This window comes from Adiantum capillus-veneris, chromosome 5 (assembly GCF_014529385.1).
Source record: "Adiantum capillus-veneris isolate H3 chromosome 5, ASM1452938v2, whole genome shotgun sequence".
Lineage (NCBI taxonomy): Eukaryota > Viridiplantae > Streptophyta > Polypodiopsida > Polypodiales > Pteridaceae > Adiantum > Adiantum capillus-veneris.
The window spans coordinates 105,111,603-105,125,681 of record NC_140935.1 but is presented as its reverse complement, the minus strand read 5'-3'; the positions used below and the strand labels follow the sequence as shown (position 1 = coordinate 105,125,681).

The 14,079-nt window shown below is 38.3% G+C and overlaps 1 protein-coding gene across 1 annotated transcript in view; it reads right to left on the bottom strand.

The window, feature by feature from the left end:
• Nucleotides 1–12,570: 12,570 nt before the first annotated feature.
• The window catches only part of LOC147457865 (VASCULAR-RELATED NAC-DOMAIN 6), a 72,562-nt gene continuing 71,053 nt past the window's right edge, over nucleotides 12,571–14,079 (bottom strand). Inside the window, exons 4-5 of the mRNA XM_086512648.1 lie at nucleotides 13,242–13,356; nucleotides 12,571–13,141 (exon numbers count right to left, since the gene is read on the bottom strand). Of these exons, the coding sequence (XP_086368774.1) occupies nucleotides 12,921–13,141; nucleotides 13,242–13,356 (336 nt within the window). The 3' untranslated portion in view covers nucleotides 12,571–12,920. The remainder of the gene's footprint in view (nucleotides 13,142–13,241; nucleotides 13,357–14,079) is intronic.

Below are 14,079 nucleotides of genomic sequence, written 5' to 3'. Positions count from 1 at the left end.
CGTCGTTGTCAGGGACGAATAGACTTAAACTAGGGAAAACACGAGCGTCTTGTGTAGTTGTCCATTAACTTCCTTTAGGTTCACCTAAAGTAAAAATTTCTTTTTAGAAACCGCATAGCTTAAGATTGTCGTCTTTTGCTGTGTAGAGGTAGCTTGGAAGTAGTCGTACTTGTCGAGTGCCTTTAGAATAGTAGGATTGTAAAGACAGAGTAGGATTTTGAGAATGATTGATAGACGAAACAAGTCTTAAGATCACTGCTCAGGAAACCATAAAAAACAAGAAAACTAGTGTTTGCGGACACTTTCCACAACTTTATTGCATGAGAATCTAAGAGTAGGGTAAGTAGGATCCGAAGTGGATTTCAGAACATTGCTCTCTCTGAAAGAATCATTGTGAGTTGTTTATGTGAAGTTATAGAGATTCAGGTCTACGGCTTGAAACAACACCAAAAGACTGCCAATCATTGAACCGGATGGAGATTATGCTCATAAAAGTTGTCCGAACCAGTGGGTAAGTTTAAGGATACATTTGAGGTAAATTTTTAAAAGTTTGCAAAAACTCAGATTATTTACTTTTTCTTGATATTTTATGTCAAATTAAGTTTTAACTTGATTCATAGGCTCAAAATAGATCATGAAAAGACTCTCCAGTGAAAAATTACAAAAAAAGTGTTCATTTCAAGCCTGAAGTTAATAATCGTGATTATTAACTTTTAGCTCAGATTTGACCAAGGTTCATATCATTGACTCATTGCATGTGTACAAACAACTTTTGTAAAGGCACAAAAGATTTGGATCACCAAACTGGCAAAAAACTGGGTAAAAACTAAAGTCTGTACTGACTTTTTGAAACTTGAGTGTAAATTGGGAAAAAATTTGTCCAAACTTGATGAAATTTCATTCATAGGCTTATATTGATGTGATAAACATTTGTACATGATCACTTGACCAAAAAGATGCAAAAAGTTGCCATTTGTAAATAATCTCGATTATTTATATCTGCCCCATTTTTCAACTTTTTGACTAAGTTAGCATACCACTAGTTTTACCATGTTGTAATAAGCCCACAAACCAAATTTGGTAAGATTTGGATCATTGGATTGAAAATTGTGACCAAATTTGCAAAGTGATGACCATTTGACAAAAAATTATCCAAACTTGATGAAACTTGGCTAGAGACCGTAAGTTGAGTTTCTTAACAGACTTGTGTCAAGATTGGGACAAAAACTTGTAAAAATTTAGCTGGAGTAAATAATCGCGATTATTTACATCTGCTTCAAAAATTGACAATCTTGCACATTTGAGTATATCACTAGGTCAAGCATACCAAGTAGACCACACAAATCAATTTTGATGAAATTTGGATCACAAAATTGAGACTTAAGCCAGATTCTTGAAAACTGAGTCTGCGGCGGACAGAAAACTGTTGATAACTTTAACAAATCTTGTTCAAATTAAGTTTTAATTTGACTCAAAGGCTCAAAATAGATCATAAAAAGATTGTCCACTGAAAAAGTTAAAAAAATTATCCATTTTAAGTCAAAAGTAAATAATCTCAATTATTTACTTTTGGCTCAAAACTGATCAAGGTTGATATCAAAGACTCTATGCAAAATTACAAACATCTCTTGTGAAGGCTCATAGAGTTTGGATCACAAAACATACTAAAAACTTGACAAAAACTGAAATTTGTACTAATTGTCGAGAAATTGAGTGTGACTTGGTAAATCTTATTCAAATTCAGTGAAACTTGACTCATAGGCTTATATTGATGTGTTAAACAAGTGTACATGCTCAGTTGACCAAAATATATAAAAAATTATCAAAAGTAAATAATTGTGATTATTTACTTTTGAGGGTTTTTTTAAAATAAAATTATTTTTTGTTTTTTAAAAAAATATTTTTTTTTAAAAAAAATCCTTGTAGTAAATAATCGTGATTATTTACATTTGCTCCAGAATTGAGAAATTTTGCACAACTGAGTATACCACAGGGTCAAGCATATAAAGTAGACTCCACAAATCAAATTTGGTGAAATTTGGATTACAAAATTGAGACTTAAGCTAGATTCTTGGAATCAAAGTCTGCGGACACTAAACAATAGATAACTTGGACAAATCTTGATCAACTTAACCAAACTTGTCCAAAGACCACAATAAGGTAATTACTTGGCAAAACAAGCCTAAAAAGTGTAGAAACTGAGAAAAGTAAATAATCGAGATTATATACTTTTGAGCCCCAGAAACAAGATTTTGGACTTTCGAGCTTATATAATGTTAGAACAACATGATACAAGGCCATTGGCCAAGTTTGCGTTCCATCGGATCAAAATTAATACACGATAACTCAGTTTTCAAGTTGCAGATTAGTCCTTCTTACAAGGATAGAATTTGGAAATCTCAATTGCTGACTCACTTAGCTCAGATTGAAGAACCAAGTTGCAGGCAAAGAATTGGGAGCTTGACAAGAGCCGAATTTAAGTCAAGTGGAAAAAATGGATAACAATTCAATCCACAGGTTAGGTTATTCAAGGCTCAGATTTTCATCATTTCAAAGGCTGCAATCAATTCTGACACTTTTGAGCTAGAGTTCATCAACTCTTGTGAGTCTAAGAGAAATCAACTGCCAAAAGTACTTTGGCAAAAGCAGTCTTATCAAACCCGAGCAGAAAAGTTTTTGCTAATCAATACCAAAATCTGCTAGGAGACAGTTTTTACAGAACCAGTCGACATGGACTCATCTCTAGCTGAGAGTTCAAGTACAGTAGAGCAAGCCAGTAGCAGTGTATAAGTGCGACAGAGCAGATTTTACAACTATATGGTTACAATGGAGATTAAGTCTTATGTACAGATTCAGAATGCCATAGATATCTAATGAGTAGCAAAAGCAGCACAGGAGCCAAGATCTTATTGATCAAAGTAAAGCCAGATTTAGAGAACTCCCAAATGTTCACAGACTTCAGTGGAGCCAGGTATTGAAAGCTCAAAGATGAAGTGCAGATAGAGGTTCAGATGGTTAACCCAAGTGTTTATCCGGAAATCTGCACAAGTCCGCAAAGCATCCATTTAGTGCATATGCAATCAGGATCATTGTACATGGATTATAGTGGTCAGATCTATAGTCGAGAACCAGAATTGCAAGATCCAACATATCAACCAATAGAAGCTTGATGCTCAGTGTTTTAAAAGAAGATGCCGACAACTTGGCAAGCATAAAAGCAGAAACTCCTTAGCAAGAGCTTGGCATGACAAAGCCAGTTGAAATACCACCAGTCAGCGTATTGCTCAGATTGTGGACAAAAACGTGGATATTTTTTTGAAGATTGTCCAAGAAATCCAGACAACAGGGACATATCAACTACCAAGCAAGGTACATAAAAAATTGAAAATGCGAATCTCGATGTAAGTGCATTTAACTCGTCACTTTTAATGCAATCAGATGATTCTACATTACCATTAGAAGCACCAGTAAAAACACTGCAAATTCAAAATTAGCATAAAGATGCACAGACATCTGAAAAGCTTAAAATTGATTCTTTGAACAATAAATTCCTGCATGAATTTGGTCAAGGTGTCGAAATATCACAGAATGTTGAAAAGACTGTAAGGTTTGCAAATGATTTTGTATCCACTACCACAAGTGTGCAATCATTCATGAGTCTAAGGGACACATCAGACAGAATGATGTTAGCTTTGTATGGTACACATAACTCATATGCACACTATGTAGACCAAAAAGGGTAGCTATACAAAAAGGATCAACTAGTGCTTGAACGGTCCACATACCAACTCATAGAAGTGCGTCCAGTGATAGATCAGAAAAGATGGTTCATTTCAGAAAAAAGAATCTATCATAGTCCATCCTCTCTAGAGCTGAAGGATATTACCCGAGTGAACCCGGAAATCTGTTCAGAGCCAAACTCTCCTCCATCAAAAATCAAGCTTCGATGTTATGACCAAACGGGTATATACTTTGACCAAAACAGTTGTAGAGATAGACGAGATTCTAGCATCTATGATGCCTTGGGTCCTGAAACCACAGAAGCTCATATCATAGGAGACCCATGGGATACAAAATATCAGGGCAAAGATAATGCTATCTACAGCTTAACTTGGGGAATAATTTGTCATGTTTCACGGAGATACATAGGAAACTATGCAGAAGGCTTACATATGCCAAACATCAACAATGCTACCCAAAGTGTGCCTTCACAGTCCCAAAAGGTGATACTAAACCAGAGTCAAACAGTTTTGAACTCTCACAATGAAGCAGGCTATAGTGATCACTCTAGAAAGGTGGGAGCTGCAAATCCACCAAAATCAGCTTGTACCAAGAATCGCAATGTCAGTTAGAAGCCCTAGAGCCTCTAGCCAACAGACCCCTTCAAAGCAAAAACCATTGAAAGATCATATGGTTGTTGGAAGTTTCCCACTAACCCAAATCCCATCAAAATTTGCAAAAAAAATCTTCTATGAAGATCATCAAGGGCAAAAGTTTCAGTTGATCTCCACGAGTCAAAGCCAAAAGCTGACAAATCCCATAGTGCTCAAGCAATTTCATGAGACCAAACTCACGTATGCATATCGAGATGCACATGGTAACGAATATCAGCAAGATCCTGACCTTGTACAAGCCCCTATGGATGCTAAACCTGAAGTCAAAGACTATCTAAAGATGATGCAAACCCTCAAGTTGCCAGAACCGGTGACAAAAAAAATCAAGATCAACGAAAGCTAAAGTCCAGAAAGATACACAAAGGTCACCACCAAAATCTCCTCCGAAGAGATAGATTCTGCCAGAAAGTACAGTGGATCTTCTAAGATCAAAAGTTACTCAAATGCAGGCACACAATGCTCAACAATTGCAAGAAAAAGGTGCGGTATTACAACAAAATGAGCCAACATCAATTGAAGCAGGTGATCAAAGCAAAGAAGATGCAGATAAAGCTCAACCAAGGACACTACCACAACAAAAGCAGTCAATACAGAAAGAAATCATGAGACGATCAAATGTCACATTGTTGGTGAGAATGAAGAAAAGCTGTCAAAAGAAGTAAAGCTATATTTTCAGCTAGATAAGAACCTCATGTCCTTTCACACTTAGAAAAGATGTGGTCAACCACAATTGGAAGATGCTCCTGAATTTGTGAGCATATAGGAAACAAACGAGCAGAATGCTGGGAAATCATCTCCACTACCATTGAAGTAGGTTCACAGATCATCATAGCTCAATTCTATGTGATCATAGCAAAAGATATGCCAGACAACATCATAATGGGAATGCCAATGGCCCAAAAGATGTTAGAGATACAGGATGTAAACAGGATGCAGTCTTCAGAGACAACAAAGAATGAAGACCAAGACTGGTCATCCGCGGACAAAAAAACAAAGTCCTCAAGCATAGTTAAAATGGAGACTGATGCCAAAACAAAGCTTATGGAAGATGATTCATCTCCATCATTTAGAACTTCAAAAGAGCTTAAAGCAAATCAGGCAATAGCAAGTGCAGATCAAACAGAACAAAAAGCAACCACGATAGCTATTGAGCAAAGAATGCCACCAGAGCCAGAAGTTACGAAGAATGAGATTGCAAACAACCAGGATGAAATAGGAAGTCCAAAGATCAATAAGACAATGCCAGTCGAATCAGCTGATGCAAGCCAGATTGGAACACAAAGTCTCAAGCTACTCTCCATAGAGACACAATCAGATCAAGATGAGACCATAGAAAAAGCAAAACAAATACAAAGATCTTCAATAGCACCAACAATGAGAATAGTTATAGTTCTCAGCAGTACAAAAGGAGCAAGTGTCAAATGCAATGCTCTACAAGATAAAGAAGCAAAATATAATATGGTTGCAGAGAACATCCAAAGAATCCTCCAGATCACTCCATGAAAACATGATAGCGAAATAATCCGAGGTTTGCATACAAGTAAAAAAGAAACGGTTGATACCCTTAGCATCCAAAATCATGAAGAGCAGGTGAAAGTTTTAGGTGAATCCTTCAAAGGAAATGCTTGCAGATGTCATCCTTGGACATCAGTGGTTAGACCAACACAAGGCCTACAAAGAAGATAAAACGCTAATACTTCTGCTCCAAGAGGTAGCCAACAACAATTACAGGTACGGTTAATGCTAGATTCAGAGTTGCAAGAGTCACTAGAATCAAAGACAAATTGTGCAGACAAAGGTAAAGCTAAAGTGGAACTTTCACCGATTAGCAAAGAAGGTGTGAAAGCATATGTCTCTACATCAAATAACCCTCATGGATCAACTTCTTCAAGCAAGTTAGGCTTTCAAAACTTCAAGTCAATTGCTGACCCAATTGAAACCTCAATGGAGACACCCGGAAAAGCAAAGGTATATCAACCAATGTACTCAAGAGAGCAAAGAAAAGTTAAGCAAGTGTTCGTTCCGAGCAGTTTAGTCAAAGTCAATAATCGGATTTGGGTTAAAGACGGGAAATCAACACAGAAAGACAAACACATGGGATGGATAGCATCACACTGGAGCTTAAAGAAATAGGAGTACTATGGAGGTAGCAGACAGATATTGGTGCCAAAACCGCAGCCTAGGGCATATGAAGTAGCTTCAAGTCCCTCCCAAGAAAGAAGGCCCACAAGGTATCAATCTCGACAATATCCTAGAATACATAAGAAGCAGATATACAACAGAACAACATTGAAAGAGGCTAAAGTCTACCACAACTTTCAAGAGGATACAGAAAAAAGATGGATCTCACAGAGTCTTCCCCTTGGACAAGGATTTTACACAAGGTATACAAAGATTTGGCTACCAGTCAACCACAAGCAAACTGCAACTACACTAGACCTGCATGAAGATCTCAAGAGCTCAACAAGACCTAGAGCTCAACAAAGTCAATAAAGGAGATACAAAGGTCATCAAGAGATTTGGATTCCTAAGTCTTCCAATACTCCTAGTCAAAAGCCAAATGTCGATAGTCAACAGAGGCCTACAACAACATCAAAGACTCCTATCAACAGGTCTACTTGGAGAATCAAATGGATAATGCAGTCTTCACAGTCAAAGAAGGACAACCCAACCAACAAGAATACAGATTCAAAGATGATAAAACAGGTATGGTAGAAGAAACCTTCAATGCCAACTTGGTCCTTCACTAATCCTCTTTTTGAGGATTCAAGCTTACTTTTACCTGAAGAAATGTTTTTAGTAAGCATAAGAATGTGAAAATTCAAGTCGCCAGGGTGCAAAAAACACTCTTTGGCATAGTCAGAGTCAAGCTGCTGAGCTATAAAATGAGCAAAGCATTAGTCTCAAAGCTTCAAGTCATATTAAACTCTGTGCTAAGAGTCGTAGTTATTAGGCTTACGCTCAAGCTGGAAGGGTTGAGCATATCTAAAGTCATGTTTCTCATGCTGGATGAGATGAGCATAAGAGTCGAAGTCTATTAACTTACAATTGGTGGAGTGTCGTAGAGTCTAACACTCACGCATAGTGCACAGTAAGATGAGAGCACATATCCTCGTCAACAAAAACCATTCTTAAAGGGGTGCCAACTTGCAAAGCTATGTCATATGCTTTTATAGCTACACTATCTTTTTGAAGACCCCTCAAAATCCTTCTGGCATAGCATATTGTTTTCCATGCATTTTTGTGTATGCATAAATAGGATGTCCCACCATTGGACATATGCATTAGACACTCTTTTTTGCTTCCACCTATGCACCTTGAGTGCACTACAATAGGCAACAAATGTTCCATCATGCTATCCTTTCATATTTACTATCTCTTTATTTCCATATCTATCAACAAATAATCCTTTGAGTACTTAATTAATATTTCCTATGCTAATAAGTACTCCAATAATGCACGTATCCCAAAGGCACTTTTTTTCCAATGGGTTTTTTTCCCTTTGGTCATCCAGATATTAGACCCTAATTTAGAACCTCATCATTCTATTTCCCTTGTACATACTTTTCGTAAATAAATAGAAGCCTCATCATTATGCTATTACAACGGACAAATGCAACATCATCTCTCACATCAGACATATTCGGACCATTGTAGATGCTGCAGCAAATTGAACCTCATCAACAAATTCAAAGACAAATGCAGATGATCAGCCCATCAACAACCAATCAAAACCTTCCACAGCCTCCACGGACACTTTTCAACAGTGCCCGAGGACGGGCACTAAAATCAGAAGGAGGGAATGTTAACTGAGCTGATGTCAGTTAATAGGAGCTGCTAAAGATCGAAGCCTTATGAATGCATCAAAAGATGAATATGAAGAAGCACTGAAGATTGGAGTTACACACTTTTCACATTTTTCCAAAATGGCCATGTATTGTAATTTCTCGATTTATTTAGCCATTGTGATAATTGTAACATGTTACGGGCTCAATAAGAGTTCCAAGATGTAAAGCATAGGTCACTTTTCTCTTACGCAGTTTTGAATATTTAAAATAATACAATAGTTGTTGCATAGCAAAGCCCTTCTATTTTCTACCTTGAGTCCTCAATGGAGAGTGTAAGCAATGTATCACTTTCTAAAACTCACAAATACTTCAAAAACATATTTTTTTTTGTATAGAACGATATGCTTGAAATGGAAATATCAAACACGTAGAATTTTCTATCATTTTATATACTCTAAAGTGAAATTTTTTTAACATAAAACTTTCAATTATACAGAGCACAATTGTTGAAAAGTCACGTAAAAATTTGTACTAGCTCACTTCATTTTTTCTTGAGCTTATAAAGTCGATTTCTTCAAAGCATCAGTTGCAATCTGACGAGAATCAACTTGAAGACTATAGTTCTTGATTATGATAGATTCTAAAATGCAATGTTATATTTTTAGAAGACTCTCTAAGTAACATATTTGAGCGTATCAAGAGGGTTTTCTTAAATACATTGTCTAATGCAAGTAGCATTTAATTTAAATTTGTAAAAAATGGACACTTAAGTGTTCTGTTTTGGTACCAAACTAGTGTTAACATTTATGGCCGCCCAATGAGTCAAAAGAAGAATAATATAAACAAGGTGTCTGGAGACAAACATTGGCACTACCTTTCACTCCGAATTGGGGAGAGAGAGAGAGAGAGAGAGAGAGAGAGAGAGAGAGAGAGAGAGAAGAAGAAGAAGAAATAGTGTGGATTAGAGAGAGAGAGAGAGAGAGAGAGAGAGAGAGAGAGAGAGAGAAGAAGGAGAAGAAGAGACTATAGATTAAAGAGAAGAGAAGAATAAAAGATACCTTCCAAAATTCGAAGGGTGCTCCGTTTACACAGGCTGAAACTCTTTGGGCATACCATGGGAATAAATGACACGAGCATTGAGGAGGTGAGATCTACGCTAAGATGAAGGAGAGCCGTAGATCGTGGCGGCCAGAGTAATCTCGGGCACCTGAGATTACTTCACACCCAATGCTCGAACCCTTGATCTCGCCTTTGAAACTCCCATGTCTTATCCACGAGCACTCACGTTTTTCGTGATGGTATGGGACCGAGATTACTCTCACACGAAATGTGAGTCGACGCCGCTAAAAGTAATCTCGGAGCCGACAAGGTGCTCAATGATCTCACCATAGATCCCACACTCCCTTTTGGAATTTAAAGCGGTGCCAACAAAGGAAGAAAAGGCAAGGCGTGCAGACAACAAGAGGAAGAGCATTTGGGAGCTCGCGTTGACTATTGAGTAGGCCTAGGTCGGATAGAGCCGATAGAGAGAAGAAAAATTATCATCAAGCTTAGGTGTAAGGTTTTGGCACCGCTTGCAACGAAAACGGTGCACCTTCCCAACTCAGCTACTATGTCGCTGTCGTTGGCAAGGAAGGAAATTTTTACATGTTGAGGAGGAAACAAAGCGAAGACTTCACAATGGCCTCAAGAAGGCAACATTTTTTACTATAATAAATTGAGCAATTATTAGAACACATTTGAGAGAGAGAGAGAGAGAGAGAGAGAGAGAGAGAGAGAGAGATGCACGTGCACACATATATACGCGCGTGCACACACACATACACACTTTCATAATGAAAATGTTCAAATGAGTATAGTAACGCTTCATTACAAAGAAAACTTAAAAGGGTCATGATTACGAGTACATTTGTAAGGTTCTTTCTCATGTGTGTGTGTGTGTGTGTGTGTGTGTGTGTGTGTATGTCAAACAGCATTTTAACATTGCATACCAGCAATTCAAATAAATATTCTTCATAGTTTATTAAGCAAGCCATGGTGTGAACAATCAACTATTACAATTTTATGGTGTGAGGTTTATTTGAAATGACTTGAAATGTCAACAATCAAAGTTAATGTGATCTTGACCATTGGATAGTGCGAAGTGCAAAGAAGAATTGCACGTTTTTTCTACCACTCCCCTATGGCCTTCTTGACCAAAAGGAGAAGGCAATGGGGAGAAGAAGGGAGGGCTCTTGCATGCTCTTGAGGGGAGGAAAAAAGCATGGAGAAATCTCTTCTCTCTCTCTCTCTCTCTCTCTCTCTCTCTCTCTCAAACTTGGGGGAGAAGAAGGCAACGAGAGGGAAATGAGGAGAAGCTTAAGGAAGCTACAAAGAGCAGCATAAGTAATCAACAAGCAAGGGATTTGTGGGAGGAAGAGAACTTTCTCTCTCTCTCTCTCTCTCTCTCTCTCTCTCTCTCTCTCTCTCTCAGGGGAAAGGAGATCAGGTTTTCTTCCCCTTTCTCTGGAGAATGTTTTGAGATTATTGGGGAGCAGATTCATGAAACATAGAGGGGTACAATCACCTTTTCTCTTTCGAGGGTGAAGAAGATTATGGGTTAAATTACTTTGATGATTCTTAGGGTTGAGACCAACCATCTTTTGTATAAATTTTAGCATATTTAATAAAAGCAGTGTTCATGTGGATGTCTATTGCAGCGTTTTTCTCTTTTTTCGCTCCTCTCTCTTACATCCAGTAGCCCACTGCTATCCCAGCTCACCTATCAAAAACAATATCCGACGACACTGTAAGATGAAAATCGGCTTTCTTAGGCCAACAGCAAGAGCACGCTTGGGGCAAACTAGAATGCTTCTGTTTACTTCTCATAACAACCTTACTTATTATTTTCTAACTCTAATTGATGTGAATGCAACTACCAAAGAACTCTAATTCAGATATTGGTAAGTTTGTAAGCATCATTAGAATGTTTGTGATGAAAAGGCTTCTTGTCAAGCAAACTCTCTCTAAATTTGCAAGCTTTACCACAAGACTATAGTGCAAATCATGCACCTGGTATGCCCATGAGATGGATTGTAATCACTTCCTAAGACGGTATTGCGGTTATGAGCTAGGATGCACTTGAGCTCATAATCAAATGATTAGATAATGTGGCATGGTCCAACGCATAAGGTGAAGCATGATTCGTTTGCATACATCGAGTTAAAATACATGGAAGAATGTAGGACAAAAACCAATGGATTTGAAAGGTGACGTGCTACACCTAACCTTGCAGCTTTCAAAAGCAACTAGTTCTTGAAGGCTAAAATCATGCTAATAAGGATCTTGCCCACATTTACATGAGGTTTTGCAAAACCTTTTTCCTCATTCCAAAAAAGGTTTCTCTCCATAGTGGAAAGTTATTCATATACCACAAGGGAAAGACCATGTTGTTTGTTAGATTGTTAAGGAAAAGACAATCATACGTGTGACTAGGCAAGGGTGCGGGGCATTGAGCAAAGTGAAGGCATTTCCGAAATGTAATCATCTATGCTTGCAATTTGAAGGCATATGGCATTACGCCAGGCATTGACATGGACAACAAACTCATGAAGGGATTTATGGCCAAAGGTTGTTGAAAAAAGAAGCAATGTGTTGCAACAATTTGGACTGTATGTATGTCAAGTGTAGTGTACTTTTGAAAGCCCAACAAGTTATTGACATGCAATCCCTTGAAATGCACTCTCATGGCAAGAGGATACATCCAACAACGGCAAGGCCAAGGAGCTTTGGCTATTGTCAAGGGATATTGAGTGAGGACCTCCCTCTAGATCCTAGGTATGTGTTTTGAAGGCATGAGACCTCATGCAAGGACATGGGCAAGCAGATTCTTGATGAGATTGGAAGTGCCACATATGACTGCATTTTAAGTGCAAGGAGCATTATTAAAGACGTTGACATGCAAACCAAGTCAAACTGTTGGTTGACAAACTATGCCAAGAGGTAGTGTACTTTGAAAGCTGAGATTGTTAGATCATACACCAATTTGGCTAGATCCAGTCGAGTAATATTCATGCTGGCTTGTAAGAGGAGGAAGAAAACATTGAATGCATGCAGGTAAAATATGTCAAAGAGAGAATGTGCCTGCTGTCAAAAGGGGAGTGGACAAGCCATCATTATGTTGTTGGAGACGCCATAACGATGTTGGAGATGCCAAGTCCTAAAAGTTGAACTGGGTTTTACAAAATGTTTTCGGAATCACTCAATTCTTAAAATCAATCAAGACACACTAGCTAGAAGATGTCTTACTCTGGCATCTTTTTGAGATGCCTCACAAGGCAATTTATCAGAAACACCAAAGAAAATAAATTGCCAAATCGCTGCACTTTTCTTGCAGCAAAAAACGAAAATTCTCTTTTTGCCTTCGCTAATTTGCCTTTCATTTCACTGAACCAGAGTCAGTAGGTCAAGATAATCATCTATGATTACTGTTGGAACGCATGCTAACCTTACAACCCAATCACGATCACAGCAGGAAAAGGTCTAGCTAGGGACAGATCACAACTAAAGGATCTGCATCTAATTTCCTGTTGGTGCACACATTCATCTAGCGACCCAATCGTGGTCATAGCCAACGGAGGTTTAGGTATGTGCAAGATTCTGAATCTCATGCCTATGATTTAGAGCAAGCGACAAAACGACCATCCATGGGACTCTAGATACAACATAAATAGCATGTGTTCATTCCATGCATCTATTTTCAAGCAATGCGGAAACTCTGTTTTTGGTCCTTGAAGTTTACAACTTTTGGAGACTTCCTGGCCTTTTTTACCACAGGCTTCGAAGAGGTAGGTTTTGATTTTTCAGGTTTTCCATCTTCATCCTTATCTTCTAAGCTAGCGAAATCATCATCCAAGTCATCACCACCTCCGAAAACAACTCGCTTGGCATTGTTTCCTGACGTGGGTGCTGCTTCTGTAGCTGGCAACACACAAGGCAAATGATATTTAGCCATTGCTTTCAACACATAGGATACTGAAAGGTATGAATCAGATATAAGGGTATTCTACTTATCACTTACATATGACTAGCTTATGTCGTTGAGCTCCATGAGATTTTGTGTTGCTACCCTTCTCCTTCTCTGGACAATCTTTAGCAAGATGTGTAATGCCTCCACAAATTTTGCAGCACCCTCCCTGTAAAGGAAAAGCTTGTGATTGAGTAAACCATCATTCTAGTCACAACTTTTACAGAATTATTCCCAAAATAACATTTGACAACGCTTGAAGCCAAGCCCTGGCAGATAGCACGTCAGTTCTGTTAAAGAGGTGTGAAACAGCAGCACAAGACCTGCAATGTTGGTGGACACTGCACATGCGTATGCATACAACATTATGCTGCTAATGCACTCATGAATTGTGTGTGGGAGAGCCTAATGGTGCACATACACCATTCATGGATGTGGGCCTGTGTTCACGCACATGTACATTTCAGCATGTTTGAAAGAGAACAGAAAGATGTGGTCCAGGCTTCAGCCCTGAGTATGGAAGATGTTTCCAAACTAGAAGATCAACCAGAGACCTAAATACAATTAAAGGAACCAACTGGGGAAAAGAAGAAACGATGTCCACAGAAGTCACATATCGGCACAGCAAAGGCCCCAAGACTCTCTTAATAAAAACACAAGCATTCACCAAGCAAGACTCTCCAGCAGCAACTGGATGATCTCTTGAGATACACTACGAGTACAACGGGTCAACTAAGCATTGTCTTTTGGGTCTTCAACTCACAAATTAGTGAAATCTTTCCTAATGAGAGCAACTTTAGGGTATTTCCCTGAACAAGAACTACCTACCTACACTCGCAAGAGCTCTGCAACTTTGAATTACAAAAAGAAAGTACAGTTTTTCTAGACTCAC